The sequence below is a fragment of the Colletotrichum navitas genome (genome assembly GCF_030913465.1).
Source record: "Colletotrichum navitas strain CBS 125086 chromosome Unknown LY79scaffold_117, whole genome shotgun sequence".
Lineage (NCBI taxonomy): Eukaryota > Fungi > Ascomycota > Sordariomycetes > Glomerellales > Glomerellaceae > Colletotrichum > Colletotrichum navitas.
The window spans coordinates 20,637-42,192 of NW_026850663.1; the positions used below are offsets into that span (position 1 = coordinate 20,637).

General features: G+C 56.2%; 5 protein-coding genes across 5 annotated transcripts; 2 read left to right on the plus strand and 3 right to left on the minus strand.

Annotated features, from left to right (window-relative positions):
- Positions 1–760: 760 nt before the first annotated feature.
- LY79DRAFT_643025 (ABC transporter) lies at positions 761–5,711 on the minus strand (the record flags this gene model as incomplete). The annotated part of the gene is made up of 16 exons (XM_060562392.1): positions 761–803; positions 906–1,744; positions 1,795–1,860; positions 1,910–1,959; positions 2,015–2,544; positions 2,598–2,770; positions 2,835–3,546; positions 3,599–3,853; positions 3,917–4,277; positions 4,333–4,410; positions 4,473–4,491; positions 4,548–5,052; positions 5,103–5,157; positions 5,211–5,298; positions 5,352–5,457; positions 5,535–5,711. 16 exons carry the CDS (start codon positions 5,709–5,711, stop codon positions 777–779), a joined length of 4,041 nt encoding a protein of 1,346 aa, XP_060408147.1. The 3' UTR covers positions 761–776.
- A 185-nt stretch (positions 5,712–5,896) lies between these two features.
- LY79DRAFT_570707 (uncharacterized protein) lies at positions 5,897–6,659 on the minus strand. The gene has a single exon (XM_060559181.1). The coding sequence runs from the start codon at positions 6,570–6,572 to the stop codon at positions 6,090–6,092; it is 483 nt and encodes a 160-aa protein (XP_060408148.1). The 5' UTR covers positions 6,573–6,659; the 3' UTR covers positions 5,897–6,089.
- Positions 6,660–7,707: 1,048 nt separating this feature from the next.
- Positions 7,708–9,060, minus strand: LY79DRAFT_653666 (serine hydrolase FSH). The gene is made up of 4 exons (XM_060562611.1): positions 8,846–9,060; positions 8,776–8,794; positions 8,172–8,696; positions 7,708–8,107 (listed from the first exon to the last, which is right to left on the minus strand). The coding sequence occupies exons 1-4, from the start codon at positions 8,888–8,890 to the stop codon at positions 7,914–7,916; spliced, it is 783 nt and encodes a 260-aa protein (XP_060408149.1). The 5' UTR covers positions 8,891–9,060; the 3' UTR covers positions 7,708–7,913.
- Positions 9,061–12,064: 3,004 nt separating this feature from the next.
- LY79DRAFT_56125 (uncharacterized protein) lies at positions 12,065–13,147 on the plus strand. The gene has a single exon (XM_060558387.1). It carries the CDS (start codon positions 12,364–12,366, stop codon positions 12,958–12,960), a length of 597 nt encoding a protein of 198 aa, XP_060408150.1. The 5' UTR covers positions 12,065–12,363; the 3' UTR covers positions 12,961–13,147.
- Positions 13,148–13,390: 243 nt separating this feature from the next.
- Positions 13,391–20,510, plus strand: LY79DRAFT_527743 (beta-ketoacyl synthase domain-containing protein; the record flags this gene model as incomplete). The annotated part of the gene is made up of 5 exons (XM_060555959.1): positions 13,391–14,096; positions 14,453–14,641; positions 14,704–17,619; positions 17,677–19,616; positions 19,671–20,510. 5 exons carry the CDS (start codon positions 13,391–13,393, stop codon positions 20,508–20,510), a joined length of 6,591 nt encoding a protein of 2,196 aa, XP_060408151.1.
- Between the last annotated feature and the right edge of the window lie 1,046 nt (positions 20,511–21,556).

A 21,556-nucleotide genomic window follows, 5' to 3' on the forward strand; every position in this document is an offset into this window, starting at 1 on the left:
AACCAAGTAAACTGCCCAAGACACAGACCCTCGGACCACGAGCGAAGGGGGGCACGGCATCGTTGCGAGGTCTGACGCTTTTCGGACACCCCGCCGGGCAATGACCTGGCCGAAGGCAGTCCCGCTGGTCGCTGACAGGACAGCCCAGAGCAAACCGGCTCGGAATCGTTGGCGCAACGTGTGAGTGCCAACGTCTCCACCAGCAACTTTCGCCGTGCCGTCTCTACGCTTGGCTTCGCCGGGATTACAGGCCATCACCTTTGTCGGACCGGGAGATGTCCTCGAGCTTGGGGGAGGAGGGCCGTTCAATGCTTGCATCCTCTTCGAGGGCGGATGCGACGGCAGCCCAGACGTGGAGCGCGGGGTTTCTAGTGAATAGAAAACGAAGAAAAGTGCAAGAAAACGAGAGAACGAGGTTATTGACCCGCCTGTTGAGCATCAAGACTTTCAATCAAATACCAATGGTCCAATCAACTTCACACGTCATCAACATATTTAGCTTCATGTCGCAAGATTCACTTCGTTCGAACATGGTCATTCAGTTTGTTTTTCATGACAAGTATCAACAGCTATTCTAAATGAGTCGAGATAACATGCCAAGATGTGACTGGCGATGATGGGGATTGAAGAAATAAAAGAAAAATAAAAGGAGAGGGAAAAGAAAAAGGAAAGGAATGCAGTGAGAACGCAGGCACCGTTTGGTATGTAGTTGTTGCACAATCTTTCAGCACGCGTCGACGACGTCGTCGATCATCTAGCCGCAACCAACCACTTTATTACTTGTCCAACGCTTGCGATTGACACTTTTAGGCGGTAAGCTACTGCATCAAACGGAAGGAGGTATAGCACTGGGGAAAAAAAAAAAAAAAGGGGGGGGGGGGGGGGGGGGGCGATGAAAAGCTTACCATTTGGAAGTAGACTCCCCTCTCGGCAATCAGAGTCGCGTGGTCGCCCCTCTCCACGACCTTGCCGTCGGCCATGACGAAGATGATGTCGGCGTTCTGCACCGTCGCCAGGCGGTGGGCGACCATGATCATCGTCCGGCTGCCCTTGGTGGCGTCGAAGACTGCCTGGACGCCGCGCTCGGTCTCACTGTCGAGGGCACTCGTGGCCTCGTCGAGCAGGAGTAGTGAGGGGCGGCGTATGAGGGCGCGCGCAATGGACACACGCTGCTTCTGGCCGCCCGAGAGTGTGACGCCAGCATTGCCGACCTGTGTGTTGTAGCCTTCGGGCAGGGAGGCGATAAAGTCGTGAATGCCGGCGTCACGGGCAGCGGCGTGGACGGCCTCATCCGAGACGGAGGCCTCGTCTTCCATGCCCAGCAGGATGTTCTCGCGGATCGTGCCGGTGAATAGGTTGGGCTCCTGGGAGACGAGCGAGATGTTCTTGCGGTAGTGGCCGAGATCGAGCGTCTTGATGTCGTGGCCGTTATAAAGGATCTCTCCGCCGGCCTGGAGGTGGTAGAAGCGCTCGAGGAGGGATATAACGGTCGTCTTCCCTGAGCCTGAGGGTCCGACAATGGCGGCGAACTGGCCTCGCTCGATCTTGATGTCCAAGCCTTTGAGGACGGGGAGCGTCCTGGTCGGGTAACTGAACCAGACATCCTTGAACTCGATCTCGACGCCCTTCTCGTAGTGGACCTCGTAGGGGATCATGTCGCTGACACCCTTTGAGAATTGGGCCTCCTCTTCATCCTCTCTTAGAGCCAAGATACGGTCGGCGGCAGTCTTTGCCTTGGCGATGTCTAGAGGCCATTAGCGAGATTCGCAATCCGTCAGCTTCAACTAGACTTACTGGGACCGAAGCTGAGCCATTGGCCAGCGCTCATACCGCCCTGAACAACGGCAATGTAGACGACCACTATGTGGGGTTAGCTTTCCATCATTGTGTCGCGTTTGATCTCACTTACTGTACTGGAAGGGCGTGTATTCGTGGCTTGAGAGTAGCTTGCCACCATACCTGTTGACTGCTTAGCTGCGCCGTGCCGTACCACATCCCTCGAGATTAGACTTACCAAAGGACGAATGCCATGCAAAGTAGGGAGATGCTGTCGCTGAACGAGAAGATCATGACCGAGAAGCGCGACTTGCGGAAGGCGTCCTTGATGTGAGCATTGAGCAGGGTGTCGTACCGCTGGCAGATGCCGTCCTCCATTGTCAGGCTGGAGACGGTACGAATGGCGCTGATGCTCTCGGACGCGAACTTTGCGCTCTCGGCAAAGACGGCGTTGTTGGCCTCCTCGAAGCTCGTCTCGTGCCTCACGCGGTAGAACATGGCGGCTACGATGATAGGCATCGACGTGCCGAGCGCCACGAGCGTCAGCTTCCAGCCAAAGACGAGGCCGACGGCTATGCACCCGATGACGTTGAAGAGCGAGATGAGCACGAATGCCATGTTGGTGCCGAGTAGCTGCTGTAGCATCGTGGGGTCAGTGGCCAGGCGGGCCGTCAGGGAGCCGGCCGAGTTGCCCTCGCCGTCGAAGAAGGCGGATGGCTTGTACACGATGTTGCTGAAACACTCCTTTCGGTATACGCGAACAATGCCCTGGGACGGTTTTAGCCGGTTTCCGAGTTAAAAATGAGAAGGGAGAGACTCACGAAGCCGATGGTGGTCGTGGCCCAGCCAAGAAAGAAATGGCTCACACCAACTCCCGTGGCAAGATACATGAACATCTCGCACCAATGATTGGCAATTACTTGCAGGAAGCTTCCCCAGTAGGAGAAGAGAGAGACCAAGACAGCAAACAAATAGGCCTGAACGGGGGTGCTCGCTGTGATTCTTGTTAGATCACCTCGGAACGGCCGTGATAACAGCGGACAAAATACTAGACTTACCTCCGGCGCCAAGTGCGGCGAGGGCAATGACAATGTACGTTTTCCACCGCTTCTTCTGCTCGCCGAGGAGCTGGCCGAAGCTACCAAAAAAGTGCAGGGCCTTCCACCGCCCGAGGCAACTCCTAGGCTCCTTGATGACCCGCAGCGTGCCGGCCTCGACGCCCTCGTACTCATCGTCGGAGGCGTCGATCTCGTGGAAGTGCCGTAGCATCCCCGCGGACGTACCATCGCTGCTGGCCCGCTTCTCGGTAAGGTCGCCGGTACTGCTGCCAGCCAGGAGCGACCCTCTGCTGTACAGCGCCTCGGGCTCGGGCCGCCGCCAGCTTAGGTCGCCGAAGAGGACGTCCTCCTCGTCGTCGGCACCCATGTCGAGCTTCTGTGCCGTGGCCAGGAGGTGATAAGGGCCGTCAACCTGAGTCATGAGGTCCTCGTGCGTGCCCTGCTGTACGACCTGGCCCTTGCGGAGGAGGACGATATTGTCGGCCTTGCGGATGGTGCCGAGGCGGTGGGCAATGATGATGGTGGTCCGGCCCTTGCAGGCCCTGTCAAGGGCGGCCTGGACGATCTGCTCGCTGCGGACATCGATGGCCGAGGTCGCCTCGTCCAAGATCAGGATTTTGGGTTGCTTAACGATGGCGCGGGCGATGGCCAGGCGCTGACGTTGACCTCCGGAGAGCTTGATACCGGCGTCGCCTACTTCCGTTTGGTAGCCCTGCGGCACGTTAGCAATCAACCAATAAAAAGCGCTGTCGTTTATGAGATACCTCGGGCAGACGGGAGATGAACTCGTCGGCAAACGCATCCTTGCACGCGGTTTCGATCAACCGGGCCTTGACCGCTTGGGACTGGAACTCCCACTCGGTACCGATGAGGCCGTATTCCACGTTTTGGTAAATCGTAGTGTTGAAGAGGGCGTTGTCCTGCTGGACTAAGCCGATCTGGCTGCGCCACCACTTGGGGTCAATATCGCTCAGAAGCCGATCTCCTACTTTAATAATGCCATTTCTGAGGAATAAGACCTGGAACATGCGCGTTAGGTCCCAAATCAATAGTGGACGGGGGGCATAGGTGTGATGACTCACCAGCTGATTCGTCTCCATGTTGCCGTTGAACTCGTACCACCTCTCCAGAATGCCGACGATAGTGCTCTTGCCGGAGCCTGAAGGACCCACAATAGCAGTAACCTTACCGGCGGGGAAGGTGATGAAGAGGTTATCGAGGATCTTGACGTCCGGGCGCTTGGGGTACACGAAGTTGACGGCCTGGAAGGTGATGTCCTCTGCTGCGGAGACCTCAGGTCCCTTGAGCGTTCCGTATACCTGCTGCGGGGCGTCGATGATGGTGTGGAAGATGGCGTTGGCATCGGCCGCCTGGGATGCGGCTTGTAGGGGCGCCGTGATCTGGCCCAGGGAAGACGCCATCATCATGATGCACAAGAGAACGCTAAACATCGGGTCAGGAACTGCACAGCCGATCCTCGAGGATGAAGGACACTTACACGATCAAGGATGTCGGGGTTGTCAGCGCCATCATGTTGTACATTTTGAAGGCATACCAGAACGACAGGGCAAATGTTCTAAAATTGTCAGCTCAGATCGCTCCCGTGTTGACTCCTGCATCAAAGAATCGTATGCTTACGCGTATATGGCGAAGAAGACTGTCGTCGCGTCAGCCAGGATCAACTTTATCAACGTAGTCACGCTAGGGACTTACTGAGACCCTGTTGGATCGCCACCAGCCAGGCCATGCCGGCTCCCTTCTTCCTCGACTGATCGGCCAGGATCCCATACTTGGCAATCATCTTGAACTCGGCGCCGCACGCGGCCAGCATGCGGATAGCGCTAAAGGCCTCGGTGGCGACGGATGCGGCGGCGATATCCATGTCCTGGACGTCCTTGAGCTTCTTAATGATGGGCGGGGTGGTGATGGTGTAGACGATGGCGATGAAGACGAGGCCGGAGCTCGTCGTCAGTGTAAGGAGCCAGTTGTAGACAAAAGCGATGGCGAAGCCGGCGATGACGACCGCGAGACTGGAAAAAAACTGGCCCATCTTCTCGGAGATTCCCAGCTGTAGGATACTGGCGGTGATGGTGATGATGGCGGCCGTCTGGCCCGGCGGCAGCATGTCGAGCGTCGAGATGGGGAGGCCGAAGAGGCGGTCCAGGTACATCAGGCGAATCTTTGCCGAGATGCGAAGACTCGTCATCCGAAAGCCCATCTGGACGGGTTGTTAGCCCAAGTGAGGTCACAGCTTGGTCGAGTACTCACATTTGAGAGATAAGTGAGTACCAGTTTGGCGATGAACAGATACACCATGTACAACCTGTATGCGGATTAGTCCGGGAACCACATGAAGACATGACATGAGGCACTTACACGCCCTGGTTGACGGCTTGGGTGAATTGCTCCTGTGTCTCGGAAGTGCCTTGCATGAAGAACCCTGTGAAGGTGCCGACGAGTTGTCCTGCGAGCTGTCAGGCCCCTCGCTCTGTTATCGACGGGAGACGATGAACTTACCAAAGACGATGTTCATCACCGGCATAGTGAGACCAGCGCCAAGGGCAGCAATACATGACCCTATGATGATGAGCTTGTCAAGTGTGGTACCGTAGCTGATGATTTTCTGCGATGCAGAGTCAGCAGGGCGAAACGCAATTGGATTTGCACTCATGGCAGTGCCGAGCGCACGACGGGGCTTACAAAAAAGTTGCGAAAGGTCGCGACAGTCTTTGGGTTGAGCTTGAAGAAGCCCGTCTTAGGCTCCGGTGTAGGATCGGTGGGAGCGCCAGCGGCAGCGGGCCCAGAGGGAGCGTTGGCGGTCCCGGTTGCGGCATCGGCCGCAGCGGACGCCCCAGCAGCGCCGGCCGGCGTGGCCATGATGGGGGAGGGATGGATGGTGGGGTAGAGTGTGGCTCCTAGACCGGGGTCGCGATCGGATACCGGGTGTGACGGTAGATCTGTTTGGTGCTGGAGACTAAGTGGATGCCCGGGCCATGTGCGGGGTTGTGGCCAGGGATCGGTTTGGGGGGGTGGATGGGACTTGTTTGAGTAGGTATACTACACTATACTTTTGACAAAAAGCTCGTGTCCTTGATGCGATGCGCGATCGGGCTCTGAACTCGTCATAGAGTATTTGTCAAAATTCTCGAAGAGAGAGAGGGAGAAAGGGAGGGAAAGGCAAAGCAGCGTTCTTTTTGTCGTCCCGCGGGCGGTTGTTGTCGCAAAAGGAAGAAAACGCGAACCAACGGACGGCTCCTAGGAACCAGGGAACCAGGGGCGACGAGGACGGGGGGAAAAGAGTGCGGTTTGCAAACTCAGCGACTCGACAGAATCCGACACAACTCGATCAGGAAGAAAGGAAGGGGGAAAGGGGGGAGAACGTGACAAGGGTTTGGAATGGGAAAGTCGGGGAGGATGGCAGATGTAACGAAAAGGCACGTTGCTAACGGGCCACCCGGGCCATACAAGGGCTGTGTCGCTCCCGTCTCGCTGTCCGAAACATCCAAACCGACCCAGCGCCGAGAGAGTTGGTTTGGGCGCTGAGTGTGATATCTGCTTGGAAGGAAGAGATGGGATGGATCCATCTCTTTGGAGGCGGGCGGCGATTTGAGGTGGTCGAGTTCGGATTGGTGGGTGGATGGCTTGGCTGGCTGAGCAGCGCGAAGCCCCAGGTGTACAATGACGACTCAAGGACATGGGAAACACTCGATTGTGTTCAAAGACCAGAGGAATACTCATGGGAACATTGGGGCGAAAGTTGGGCAGTGTTTGTGTGTGTGTGTGTGTGTGTGTGTGTGAAAGTGAGCTCAGATCGGTCTTGGGCAGGTGGAAACAAGCAAAGGGAACGGACGTCGTTTCCTTCCTTTACCTGTGTGATCCCACGATGAAACAAGGTGCAAGTGCCTATTCCGTTGTCTTTCGCCTGCTCCAGTTTTGCCGCTTCCTTCCCACAATCGGGTCTTCCCTTCCTCGAGTGTCAAAGCTCAAACCAAAGCGCAGCAGGAGCAGCCTGGCAGTGAGAGAGGCTGGGAGACAGAGATACGGCACCACCCATTTCTAATACCCACATATGCACGTCAAGAGGCTACCTGGGATAACCCGTGCACGATGACGGAACGTAGTTCCGGCTCGTCCCAGAGCTGTTGGTCTGTCTGTCTGTCTGTGGCAAAGCCAGGCCTCGCATGTTTGACGAGATGGATGGGACAGACAGGTACGGCGGCCCCCCCCGTCCTTCCCACTCTCGACCACCCTCTCGGCGTTCTTCGGTAGCTACCGTTGACTCGAGGATCAATGCCTAGAAGGGTAATCTCATGCAGATTTCATCTTTTGTTTTGGAAGCGAGGTGGTTGCGGCGGTAGTTGTTTGTGCACCTAGATGATTCCCAGATCACCAGTCAGGGTCGGCCCTGGGACGGGGACGAACCAGGGGAGGGACAGTCCCCAGGGCACAGGTGAAAAGAAACTTTATTCTTACATGAACCAGGCCTGCCTGCATCCACGAACATGATGTGTTTCCATGAGTCCATCGTCCCACAAGTATTGAGCATAATCGGGGGGGTGACGTATATGACTGGTCACCTCCCATCATGACAAAAACCAAGGGGGGGAAGAAAAACAAAAAACAAAATGCGGAAAAATGCAATGCGAAAGAGACATCTGCACAGCTTCATGCAATTATGCGTAAATCTTGCTGTCAATCAGATTTGCCGTCATGTCGGTCCCGTGATGGAACTCGTGTCAAAATCGCTCAGTGTAGGTGCGTATGCCTGACATTTTGCCCAAAGAAGATGGCGGTGGGGCGAGCTTTTGGAGCTTCACTCGCAAGGAGCGAGAAGACCGTGGAACCAAATTGGTGAAAATGCCAAATAATATTACCCGACTCCAGCAGGCCCCCAGATATGCGGCGCACCCGACACCCGATCCCATCTATCTCTCTAATGCTAACACGGGAGGAAGCCAGTTCCTTGTTGTACCTCCCACCTTGTTCTTAAAATGGCACAAATCCCAAAATGACAACCGATGCAACGCTAGTCCATCCAGAGATCCATCCCTGCTCAGGACCTTTGCCCCTCTAAACCTTCTACGACGATGACAGGATCCCCTCCTCTTGCATCTCGGCTTTGGTCTGGCGGATGATGTCTCCAAGCTCCTTGATGGTACCCTTGTCACGGGGAAGCGTGTGGCCCTTGGCGTGGTCGAAGAGATAGGCAGTGTCAGCGTCGCACATGTTGTACAGGGCCGTGGAGCCATCGACATAAGGATCCAAGGATCCGACTGGGGAGAATCGTCAGCATTCCCACGGTAAAGCAGGACGACACGTCACACGCGATCAACTTACTGATGTGCAAGGTCCGAGCCTCGATCCTCTCGTCCGTCTCGTCCGAGAGGACCAGGGCGTGGGTCTTGGGGTCGACGGGCGGCCAGCCGGCGAAGAAGATGCCGTACTTGAACGTAGGCTTGATGCCGGAGCGCTTGAAGCGACGCTGCTCGTAAAGCATAAAGGTCGACGCCACGGTGGCACCCTCGGAGTAGCCAATGATGCCGTCAAAGGGGCCGCGCTTGGCCGCGATATCGGCAAGGTACTTGATGGCTCTGTCAGTGCTGCGGTGCGTCGTGGCGATGCCTTCCCTCATAAGATCCCTCATCGTGTCCTCTGGAGTCTCGCACTGAGGGAAGTCACGGATACGGGCGAGGACGTCATCGCTGTGGGACTTCTCGACGTCCCTATCAGGCTCGATGAAGCGGTAGTAAGGAGGGGCGCCGAAGTAGTCCTCAAAGCCAGGGGGCGGCACAGCCTTGCAGGGGCCCTGAATGAAGTGGAATTGCGCGGTGCCGTCTTCGGTAAGCTCCTTCAGAATGGGGGCTGGAAGAATGTAAGTACGAGACTGTCAGGATTCAAGCCACCCGCGAAGAACCGCAGTGGCTCGTATGCGAAAACTAACCAAGTTGGACTTGCAATTTCTAGTGTGCGTTAGTGAGATATCGAAGATGGCATCGCGTCTGAGTACTCACGTCCGAGCTGCCGTAGGCTCCGGGAAGGCACAAAAAGCGCAGCATGGTGATGATCGGTAAGGATCTAGTGTGTGATGTGCGGGAGCGGGTAGAATACGGCGAATAATGACACGGCCGGGTGTCAAGAAGGAGATACCGGAGAGTGGGCGCGGGCGTATTTGTAGAGTTGTCTGGTAGATGGCTGTGACGGTGAAGGCTGTGATGATCTAGAGCGGTGTGGAGAAGGAAGTGTTGATGAGATTGACCCGGCCAAGGGGGGGCATTTTAATGAATTCGAACCCTTGAAACAAAATGCTTGTGATCCGTTGAACGGTAATCGGTTCACGAACGCAATCATCAGCTCTGACTTCCCATGAGACGGCGCAGCAGTTGAGGCGGGACGACGTCAAGACAGTAAGAGGCTGAGTTAGTCAAGCCCCAGAAGCTGGAACTGCACATCAAGTCGACCGTGAGCCGAGAAGCGAATCAGCAAGTCTTGAAACTCTGCACTTCATCATGATTGAGGCAATGTACTGCAATGATGGGACCAACTCGAACAATGGATCAGTTTGAGCTGTTTTCACTAGAGTTGGCGCAGATGCTGCACAATGGTGGGTTGAAGGGGGGGAGCCGAATGGGTGAGTGGATGGGTGAGCATTGGGCCTTGGGTCGGGCTTGGCTGGGTGTCCCGGCCCTTGGGCGAGGCAAGTGGACGAGGAGCAGAGTAGATGGAAACGCGAGACAAGCGCGGCGAGACGCCGCCACGCCACGCCACATGGAAGGATAATCGAAGAGCAATGACCGCTAAGGGGCTTCTTTGCAGACCAGTCTAGAAATTTGGCAGGCAGCAGCCGGTCTGAAAGGTGTGCCAGGCAGCCGAGTTTCTTTCTGGGCATCCCGAGATTCGGATCCTCGGTTGACGCGTTGGCGCTGCACTGGCATCACTAATAACATGCTGACGATGATTGGTCTTCAAGCCAGAACTTCGGTCCGAATCTGTCACCTAGTAGTCTTGAAACTGGATGGGAAAACGTCCGCGCGGGGGCGAAGCGTGGGTATGACGGTTTCGTCCATCTAACTTGCAGAAGCGGGAATGGGTGGGAAGGAAGTGTGCTGAACTGGAATTCTTGCTGGTGAGCGAGCGACGTCCTGTAGGCGCATGTGTCTGCAGAGAGAGAGAAGGAAACAACGTTTTGCAAATATTGTGTTTCGATGGAACACGGGCATCCTACAACTTAGTTGCTGACCTGATGAAATGGGTGGTAGGATGGGCTAGGATGATGGGAAACTTCTTGGCAGAGTTTTGCCGTATTAAGCATGCGTACACGCTACAGTGGATTAGGTTCCTGGGGGCAATCGTACGGGAGAGCAAGGTCAGGGAAAGTTGCCAAGAGGGAGACAGGAAGACAGAGAGAGATGTACGAGGTACGTGAGATATGTAGCGCTGCGCATAGTCCGGCAGAGGAAGGACAACGCAAATCGGGTGAGGTACAGGGACAAGGTCTTCCTCCCACCCTTCCTCTGTGTGTGAGTGTATGTGAGAGAGGCTGGCGCGTGTCAGCCCGTGGGCTTTGATGGTGTGGCCAACGGCTCGAGAGGTAGTGCGGATGGCGCGCGCGCGCGCTTACGATTTGGAAGCTGCCAAAGCTTTCTGACAGAAGCAGTTTTAGAAACATCCCCAACACCTAGGGTGTTGATCCTCTTTCAGCGCCGATCGCCGGCCGGGATAGGCTGCGGACGATGGGGGAAAGTATCCGAAACCCGAGTCAGCTCGGTTTCGATCTAAGATGGGTGGTGTGACGATCGCTTTTGGCCATGTGGAATTTCGGTACTCGGGATGCTTCAGATACATTGGAGGAAGTAAAAAGGTAGAGAGAGAAGGCTTGATGGAAGGATGTGGTGCGTACGTATGTCAATAACGTGTATGCCGGTTCCCCCTCGTAAGTGTTTGGGACAGTGTAGGACAAGAACGGGGTCGGTAATGCGGGTAACTCCATATGTGTGAGGTACGACGACCCGGCAATCATCACCTTGTCTTAACCTCATCCTCCCGGTGAAGACATTTCGGGCGATAGATCCGACTATTCCTGTTTAGGTCTGCTGCACCAGCACCTGCATGTGGTGCCGTTCGAAGGTGTGCATTCGCGTCCGCTGCGTCCGCAACTGCGTCTGGAGTCAGTCACCAGTCTATCAATAGGTCGATACCCATATCCAGAGGCTCGAACACGCCTGCGTCTGGCGATTGTGGCTGCATGTTTGGGGTCTGTACCTTCAACCCCTGCTTTCTTATCTTCTCCCAGGCCCCTGGTTGCTTTGCCCTACCGTCGCCCACTCGATCCCATTCGCTTGATCGTCTTGGGAGTCAGACAACGTTAAACGGTGCCCGTGGTTCTTACTCAGCTGTACATACGTTGACGACGCTGGAGCACAGCTTGCTCAGGTTGCCGACCGGTCTTGGTGCTCTGCTCAATTAGCCTTGGTCTGTTTGTTTGGTCGCGATAGGGACGAAAGTAGACAGGCAACAAACGCACGCCCTGACACTTCCGCCCGCCGCCATCACCATGAATGCCGGTGGTTTTGACACAAGACGCGCCTCTTCTCTGCAAACCGAACAACACACGAGCGCCGAACACCAGACGGAGAGGGTAGACGCGACGAGAGCGGATGAAGTAAGCAGGCACCGCCACGCTGGTTGAGTTCTCGCAGAAGCCCCATGATTCCCAGCAAATAGGGCCGGACGAATGGATGGATGCCCGGAGATGAAGAGGAAATCTGCACTACGCCGCATCATCTCGTCTACGGGCAGCAATGAAGATGCCCTGCCACTGTTTACACGGGCTCCTGAGAAGGGGATGATTCTGGTCCGTAAATGGCGGGGAGGGGCAGGGGCTCCCTTTCTTTCTGCCAGCATCTTGCAGCAGGTGCTCCTTCTGCCGGTCTTTCCTTCCCTTTTCGGGACTTGCGTCGTAATCATTGGATGGATGGATCATTGGATCGCCACTGCCTGCAGCAGTAGCGGCAACCTCCAGCAGTCGGCAGCTTCCTTGGCGTGAGATACCACCTAAAGCGTGCTCTTACATAAGCAGCAACGCTAGTCACACTCCGTACCTGTAGATTTGATAGTCGAGTCAAGTCGGGTCGGGATCAGCCGCAATGACCTCTTCCTCTGCGTTGCCATGCCGCTGCCGCCGCCGTCGCCACGCGCTGCTATGGGCGTTGCTGCTGCTCCACCTCCTTGGTGGCCATGTTCCGCTTCGCGGCCCTGTGCTTCAGTCCAAGGCCCCACCCCCCGGCTTTCTACCGGCAGTGCAGTGCAGTGCAGTGCACACAAGAAAATCACAGCACCTCCCACCACCATCTTCTCCACTCCGAACCACGCCATCGGGCCCCCGTACCGGAGTTCGAGTGTTCATTGCGCTGCCATTCGTTAGTCCGACTCAAACGTCCGGCTTCTGCAATCTGCATTGAGACTGCAGGCCGGCCTGGCTGTGCTGTTGAATCGCAAACAGACTAAGGCACACTCTGCGCAGTCAAAGACAATGCTGCTGCCTAGCAAAGGAGCGAGACAGTGTCTCCGAATCCACGGCGACCGATTGAATCTGCTCTTTGGGTTTGGGGGAACCACCGGACCTGGATCTCGCCGCCTCGTTTACTGCATATCCCTGGTCGAGCATTGGTCATACTTTCCATTCTCGTCGTCATCGGATTTACCAATTAACTCGCCAGTTATGCATAACTCCATGACACTTGCTTTTGGCAAGAACGACAGTAACCATACTCGTTCCAGGGAACAAGCCTCTTTCCTCGGCGCCACCAGCCCTACAGTACACCCTTGTTCTGCCGTTACTCGGTGGCCCCCCCTTGGTCTGGGGAAGCCATTCGGAATTCGCTACTGCCAGGGACTGCCGCTGCAACGCTGCTCCGTGTCGACCATGGGCAGCCCGGCATCGGATGCTCCCTGGCCCACTCTCTCCGGAGAGGCCCCATCTCCTCCCTGGCATGAACCTGGCATGCACGTTCGGGATTTACCTATCATCTACCCAACCGTCAGGCAAATCTCATCACACAGGCTAGTCTGTGCGAAGGACTCCGGCCGACTTGGCGATCTGATCACCAACCAGTCCCTTCCATGTTGACCACTCCGCGACGGAGCGAGCACCACCATGGACGATATTTGCTCATGGCCCGTCTTCAGCTAAAAACCCTACAGAGATTCCCTTGACGACCAAAAAAAAGAAAGATTCTTCACACTCACTCATCTCAACGAGGCTTGGTACGTACATCATATCAACCCGGCCTGCCCTCTTCCAAGCCCCAAACGACATCATATCTAGAGCACTCGCAGTCCGCCTTTCGTTTCGCCCTCTCACCACCTATCTTCCTCGCTTGTTCCTTTTCTTCTCTACGTTATCTTTTTCATCATTGCGAGGAACGCCCAGAGCGCCGGAACCTTCGCTATCACTTTCTTCTTCTTTTTTTTTTTCCTTTCGTTGGTTCGGCGAATGCTTGTAGAATAGAATCGCCAGACAACAGCGGCCTCCGCAACCCTCCTCTTCCGCCCTCGTCATGGCGCCTGGTGTTCTTTCCTACTCTTCTTCGGGCACGTCGCCTTCTGCGAGTCCCGTAATGATGACCCCGATCGATCACTCCGATACCACTTCCGATGGCTTCACCAGCTTGTCCGTGGGGCCCCTAGATGGCGTAGGCCTCAACATCCACGGACAACCCGCCAACGGTAGTGGTCACTCCAACGGCCACACAAGCGGCAGCGCCGGCAGCAGCTCGAATACGGCCTACACGAACCCCGTCGGTGGCAGCGATGCTGGCTTGAAACAGATGCCCATCGCCATTGTCGGCATGGCTTGTCGTCTGCCGGGCAGCGTCTCCAGCCCTGCCGAATTCTGGGAGCTGTGCTCCCGCGCCAGAACCGGCTTCACTCCCGTGCCCAAGGAGCGCTTCAACCACGAGGCCTTCTACCACCCCAATCCTGGCAAGACTGGAGCTTACCACGCCCAGGGCGGCAACTTCCTCGACGTCGACCTGGCTTCCTTTGACGCCCCCTTCTTCGGCTTGACCGAGAAGGAGGCCATTTCCATGGACCCCCAGCAGCGCCTGCTGCTCGAGTGTACGTTTGAGGCCCTGGAGAACGCCGGTATCCCCAAACACACGATTGTTGGAAAAGACGTCGGTGTCTTCGTTGGTGGTAGTTTCGCCGAGTATGAGAGCCATCTGTTCAGGGACAGTGATACGATACCCATGCACCAGGCCACAGGTAAGAGGCATCATCCCTGCACCCCGCATACCTCCTCCCGCTAACATGGCCCATCAGGATGTGCCCATGCGATGCAGTCCAACAGACTTTCACACTTTTTCGACCTCAGGGGGCCGAGTTTCACAGCAGATACTGCCTGCTCGGCCAGTTTGGTCGCCTTGCACTTGGCGTGCCAGAGTTTGCGTGCTGGCGAGTCCACCACCGCCATCGTTGGTGGTTGCCATCTGAACATGCTCCCCGAGTTTTGGATCTCTTTCTCGTCTTGCAGGTAAGCACATGCTGTGCACTCGGGTGCTTCTTCCCGTTGCCACCGATCCATGCTGATACAGTCAACTTCAGATTGCTCGCCGACTCAGGACGCTCCATCGCGTTCGACCAGCGCGGTACCGGTTTCGGTCGTGGCGAAGGCTGCGGCATGATTATCCTCAAACCGCTTGACCAGGCCATCAGGGACAACGACTCCATTCGCGCCGTCATCCGAGGCACTGGTATCAACCAGGATGGCAAGACACCCGGAATTACAATGCCCAGTGGCGCAGCACAGGGTATGTATTATCAGGATACTATCCCGAGCTATGATAATTATGATGCTAACAAACCCGTGCAGAGAAGCTCATGAGGCAGGTCTACAGAAACGCGGGACTTGACCCCAACGACTGCGGATATGTCGAGGCCCACGGCACCGGCACCAAGGTCGGTGACCCGATTGAGGCCACCGCCATCCACAACGTTATTGGCCAGAACAGGTCGACCAAGGACCCCCTCTTTATCGGCTCCGTTAAATCCAACATTGGCCATCTTGAAGCGGCCTCCGGTATTGCTGGGGTCATCAAGGCCGCCATGATGCTGGAGAGAGGCTTCCTTCTCCCCAACCACGACTTCAAGAAGCCTAATGAGAAGATCCCGTGGAAAGAGTGGAACATGAAGATCCCTGCCACCCAGAGACCCTGGCCCAAGAACAAGAAGTACATTAGCGTCAACAACTTTGGTTTCGGCGGCACCAATGCCCACGTGGTCCTGGAGAAGGCGCCATTCTTCCCTGAGCCCAAGAAGGACAGGACTCTTCCTGCCCCTGAAATCAAGAAGGTCAAGGGTTCCAAGAAGATTTATGTCTTGTCCGCCAACGACAAGAACTCCGTCAGCTCCGTCATGAAGAGCCTCGTTGTCTACCTTGAGCAGAGGCCTGAGATCTTCCAGAACGACCTTATGGACAACATCGCATATACCCTGGGTACGCGTCGCTCCATGCTTCCCTGGAGGGTTGCCATCCCTGCCCAGGACTCTTTCGAGCTCATCGAGACTCTTAACAGCGGAAAGGTCATTCCTGGCAAAGAAACCGAGCCGCTGAGAATTGGCTTCGTCTTCACCGGCCAGGGTGCTCAATGGTGGGGCATGGGTCGTGAGCTTTACGGCACATACCCCATCTACACCGCCGCCATCGACAGAGCCGATGAGTGCCTGAAGAAGCTGGGCGCTGAATGGTCTCTCGTCGAGGAGCTCAGCAAGGACCAAGAATCCTCAAGAGTTGGAGATGCCAACATCAGCCAGCCGGCCTGCAGTGCCGTCCAGCTTGCATTGACTGATCTCCTCCGTACTTGGGGTATCCGCCCTGTTGCTGTTGCCGGTCACTCCAGTGGTGAGATCGGTGCTGCGTATGCTGCCGGCATCATCGGCTTCGAGGCTGCCATGGCCATTGCCTACCACCGTGGTCGTCTTGTCCCCATCTTGAAGAAGAGGAACCCCGATCTGCGCGGTTCCATGATGGCTGTTGGAGGTTCAAAGGAGGAAGTCCAGCCCATGATCGACGCGTTAAAGCAGCAGCAAGTCAGGATCGCCTGCTACAACAGTCCTTCCAGTTTGACAATCTCCGGTGATACCGATGCTCTTGTTGAGCTCGAGAAGAACCTCGAGGAGAAGCAGATGTTCAACAGACGTCTCCAGATCGAGACAGCATATCACTCGCACCACATGAACCTGGTCGCCAAGGAATACCGCGAATCCATCTCTAATCTCCCACATCCCCAGACGACGGATGTCCGCTTCCACTCTTCTCTCTACGGCCATCAGATCGATGGCTTTGAGTGCCAGGCTCACTACTGGGTCAATAACCTGACCTGCCCCGTCCGCTTCTCCGAGGCCCTTGAGACCATGCTGGAGCCTGTTGGCGAACACAAGACTGGTGTCAACATGATCATCGAGCTGGGTCCCCACTCTGCCCTTCAGGGTCCCATCAAGCAGATCTTGAAGCACGTTGGAGAGCATGCGACCAAGATTCCCTACGTCTCTCCTCTCGTCCGCAAGAAGGATGCTGTTGAGTCTGCTATGGACATGGCCTGCAGCCTCATCACCAAGGGTGCCATTCTCAACATGGACAACGTCAATTTCCCCACCCTGAAAAAGAAGCCGTCCCTATTGACTGATCTTCCCCGCTACACCTGGAACTACCAAAACAAGTACTGGCAGGAGTCTCGCATGACTCAGATGCACAAGTACCGCAAGTCGCCCAGGAACGACTTGATCGGTCTCGAGGCCATCTACTCCAGTGATCTTGAGCCCACGTGGAGAAACATCATTCATTTGGACGACCTTCCCTGGCTGCGTCACCATGCCATCCAGTCCGTCACGATCTTCCCCATCTCTGCTTTCATTGCCATGGCTCTGGAGGCCTCCGCCCAGTGGGCGCAGCGCAAGGAGATGTCGTTTGAGAAGTTCGAGCTCAGAGACGTCTCTGTTATCAAGCCTTTGGCCCTCCAGGACGCCGATGTTGAGTTGACCATTAACCTGCGCCCTCATCAGGAGACTAACCTGACCGCATCTGAGACCTGGAAGGAGTTCCGCATCTGCTCTTGGACTCACGGAAGCGGCTGGACCGAGCATTGCGTTGGTCTCATTGCCCTCCATACCGTCGAGGCCAACGAGGTCGACGGTAAGGAGCAGAAGCTGGCGGCTCTTCGTGGTGCTGAGGCCACCATGAAGGCCAGTGAGGGCCCCGACGCTGTTGCCGTTGCTGAGACGGACATTTACGAGCGTCTCAATGAGCTCGGTGTCGGATATGGGCCCTCTTTCCAGGGCATCAAGGACTGCAAGGCGTCCAACAAGTACGCTATGGGCAATGTTTCCTCCTTCGACATTGCCGGAGACATGCCCAACCACTACCAGACCAGCACTGTCCTGCACCCTACTTTCTTGGAGTCTGTCATTCAGATGTACTGGCCCATCCTTGGCGCCGGCCGCGTCGACGTCAACACCGTCTACTTGCCCTCTTCCATTGGCAGAATGTCCATCGCTCGTGACATCACCGCCCTCACCCACACGCCGGGCAGCACCCTCAAGGCTTACTGCAAGGCCGACTTCCCAGCTGAGCCCCGTTCCACCAAGGTCTCTGTGTTCGCCACTGCTGAGAACAACGACCTGGTCATCGAGATCGATGACCTTACCATCTCTCCCATTATTGATGGCGAGACCGAGCTGGCCAGCAACCCCGCTCGTGAGCTCTGCTACAAGCTTGAGTGGGAGGATATTGGTAACCTGAAGTCGCTCTCTGGCAAGGTCAAGACCAAGATCAACGGCGCTTCTGGAGTCAAGGTTGATGCTCCTCTGCCCGACGTTGATGTCGCAATCATCCACGGCGACTCCAACGCCCAGCAGACGTTGGCAAACGGTCTCGCCATCGCCCTCGCCAGCGCTACTTCTAGACTCCCTGAGATGGGCGGCATGCATGAGGTCAATACCGAGGGCAAGTTGACCATCGTTCTCACCGAGATCGAGCAGCCCTTCCTCGCCAACCCCACTAAGGAGCAGTTCGCCGAGGTCCGTAACATGCTTGCCGGTGTTCAGGGCTGTCTCTGGGTTGTCCGTGGTGCCTACGATAAAGCCACCTCGCCAGAGTCCAACATGATAGTCGGTCTTAGCAGAACCGTCCGCTCCGAGACTGTTCTGCCCTTCGCAACACTAGACCTCGACGACAACAACCGGCTCGACGAGGATGACTCCTCCGCAGTTATCTTCGAGATCTTCAAGCTCGCGTTCGGGGCCAATGCCTCCTCCACTAGCGAGCTCGAGTTCATGGAGCGTTCCGGCCGCTTCTTCACTCCCCGCATCGTTCACGATGAGGAGATGAACGAGATTGTTCACCGGGAGACCAACCCTAGCGTCGTCGAGCTCCAGCCCTTCGGCAAGGACAACAGATACCTCAAGATGGAGTTCTCCACCCCCGGTGCCATCGAGACGGTGCACTTTGTTGACGATGTCGCTGCCACCCAGCCTCTCGGTGACGACGAGATTGAGTTCGAGGTCAAGGCCGTTGGCATGAACCTTCGCGATGTCATGCTTGCCAAGGGCCAGATCCCCGAGGCCAACAAGCATGCCCTTGGTGTTGAGGCCTCTGGTATTGTAACCAGAGTTGGCTCTGCTGTCAAGGCCCACAGAGCCGGCGACCGCATCGCCGCCCTCACCATCAAGCACGGTGCTTATGCCACGCGCACGCGCACCACTGCCGCTAACGTCATGCCTATGCCCTCCAAGATGTCTTTCGAGGACGCTTCTACCCTTCCCTTGGCCTACTGCACTGCCTACTACGCCCTGGTCGAGCAGGCGCGCCTCGGTGAAGGCCAACGCATCCTGGTCCACTCTGCCGGCGGTGGTATTGGCCAGGCCTCTGTGTGTCTCGCCAAGATGATCGGCGCCGAGATCTTCGTCACCGTCAGCACGGCAGCCAAGAAGAAGCTCCTGATGCAGCACTACAATGTCCCTGAGGACCACATCTTCTACAGCCGCAACACCACTTGGAGGGCTGCTGTGAGGCGCGCCACCCACGATGAGGGTGTCGACGTTGTCCTCAATACCCTGCCGGGTGCCGATGCTCTGAGGGAGAGTTGGGCATGTCTCAGCCGCTTTGGCTGCCTCGTCGATGTTCGCAGGAAGGATGGCTCTCGCTGCTCCCGCCTCGACATGGGCCAGTCTGACAACAACGCTTCGTTCTTGAGCGTCGACATCTTTGGGCTCGCCGCCGAGAGGCCCAAGCTCATGGAGAAACTGGTCGCCGATGTTTCCAAACTGTTGGCTGACGACCAGCTCCGCCCTATTGACCCCGCCACTGTCTTCCCCGTGTCCTGCATGGAGACGGCCTTCAAGACGCTTCAGACCACACAGGGTCCTGGCAAGCTTGTTGTCGTTCCCCATGCCGATGATGTCGTCATGGCCACTCCCTCCAAGGCTGCGAAGGCTCTGCTTAAGCCCGACGCTACCTACCTCCTCATCGGCGGTACCGGTGGTCTCGGTCGCAGCATGGCCAGGTGGATGATCGAGCACGGCGCCAGGAACTTGGTTCTCCTCTCTCGCAGCGGTTCCGCCACTGGTAAGGTCAAGGTACTCATTGACGAGGCCGCTGAGGAGGGAGCCCACGTCACCGTACGCTCCTGCAACGTCGCCGACAAGGCCAGTGTTGAGCAGTTGTTTAACAGCGGTCTCAGAGGTCTGCCACCTGTTCGTGGTGTCATTCACGGTGCTATGGTCCTTCGTGTAAGTTCCCCCCATACTCTATCCATACTTTCGCCGCAACTAACAATCGTACAGGACGTTCTCTTCGAGCAGATGAAGTTCAACGATTATACCTCGGTCATTGAGTCAAAGGTCCAGGGTGCCTGGAACTTCCACCACGCACTCCAGGAACGCCGTACCGAGCTTGACTTCTTCATCGCCATCTCCTCCGCTGCCGGGGCCGTCGGTAACCGTGGACAAGCCGCCTACGCCGCAGCCAACTGCTTCCTCAACGCCTTCGTCCAGCACCGTCTCGCCCTGGGACTTCCCGCCACCTCCCTTGATCTCACCGCTGTTTCTGACGCTGGCTACCTGGCTGATGGCAGTGCCGAGCGTGCCGCCGAGGTCGCGAAGAATCTGGGCTCCGACAGTATTTGCGAGGCCGAGGTGCTTGCCCTTATCGGCGCCTCCATCTCTGGCAAGACGTCTGTCTGCAATCACCACGTCATCACGGGTATGCGCATCACGCCTACCATCCAGCCATTCTGGACGCCCGACGCCAAGTTCAAGGCCCTTCGTCTGGCGGCCGAGGAGCTCGCCGCGGCCGAGGCTGGCGCCAATGGCGCCGTGTCACTCAACGCGGCTCTCAAGGCGTCGCGCAGCGAGGCCGAGGCTATGGAGGTCGTCTGCCGCGGCCTGGTCGAGAAGATTGCCGCTGTGCTTATGATGGAGCAGGATGACCTCGATGTCACCCGTAGCTTGTCGCACTATCCTCTCGACTCGCTCGTCGCCATCGAGATCCGTAACTTCATCACGCGCGAGTTTGAGTCCAACATGCAGGTCCTCGAGTTGTTGAGCAGTGGTAGCATCCAGACCTTGACCAAGGCCGTTTGCAAGAAGAGCAAGCTTTGCGTTGGCTTTGACTGGAGCAAATAGAGGCTGAGAGAGGTATGAGCAGAGCGTACGCGAGAGAAACGTGCATCATACAATGAAAACATGACGACGAGTAGTGTTTATTATTAGATTGTTTTGGCCTATTCAACGGCTGGGGGACGATATAATCGGGAGGCGCTCATGGGAGAGCGATGTACTCTTATCGGAACGGAGACGGAGGATGACGAAGACATGAGGATACGGAAACAGTCAAGACGAGGGGGCGGCCGACAGAACATGGAAGTCACACGGGACACAAGGGCGACCAGAACCACAATTCTGCGATTTCCTTTTACTTGTTGTTATGAGTGAGTTATAACAGTTTGGTGTTTAGTCAACGTGTAAGACGCTATGGAGACTTGGGACTCGTGGGATACGAAGACTGTAACGATTAGATATGAGTTGAAAGGAACGGCTGGATGGAAAGGCTGAGAAATGGATATTTCACTGGGGGATATTGCATTTGGGAGTTATCATATCATCTTTATTTGTTTCGCTGTGGTCTGTCGTGTTTTTCAACTTAGAATTACTTAGTAGTAGCAGACTTTCCTTGGCAACAAATCTATTTGCTCATTCATTAATCGTGTGCTCCTTTTGCGAAGAAGCTCTTGGGGGTGATTTTTCTGCTGCCTTGATCGCGCAATCCAAGCCTCATTACTCCCTAATGATAGCAGCTATTCACTATTTGATCGTCCGAGACTCTTTGCGGGAACCCAGTCTTGATAAATATTCCACGAATCGCCCGTCGTGTCATGCGGAAATACGCCCGAGTCTGGTCCATCCATCGGGGTCTTGAGGCAAGCTCCCGGTCCCTCGCACCTGGTTAGAGGGCCGCGTGGGCGCTCGCATCCTCATTGCAAATCATGGTTTCTGAAAGTGTGCGGCTACTGGTGTTGAGCGCGGGCTTTTCCACCACAATGTGTGCCTAAAAAGTGAGCGGAGGGGTGGGGGATGGATGCCTCCTGGAAAGGCTACGGGTTCAGCTTCTTGATAACTGCCTACGTGACTACTGGGTACGGCAGCGCCGATTCCCGTGATTGGCTGGCGAC

What these genes read in the sequence shown, in the direction of transcription:
- LY79DRAFT_570707 (XM_060559181.1), bottom strand. Translation starts at nt 6,572, where the DNA reads ATGAGTATTCCTCTGGTCTTTGAACACAATCGAGTGTTTCCCATGTCC.
- LY79DRAFT_653666 (XM_060562611.1), bottom strand. Translation starts at nt 8,890, where the DNA reads ATGCTGCGCTTTTTGTGCCTTCCCGGAGCCTACGGCAGCTCGGAC. An exon ending in GGCTCGGACCTTGCACATCA is followed by an intron (nt 8,108 to 8,171) that starts GTAAGTTGATCG and finishes GATTCTCCCCAG; the next exon opens with TCGGATCCTTGGATCCTTAT.
- LY79DRAFT_56125 (XM_060558387.1), top strand. Translation starts at nt 12,364, where the DNA reads ATGCTGCTGCCTAGCAAAGGAGCGAGACAGTGTCTCCGAATCCACGGC.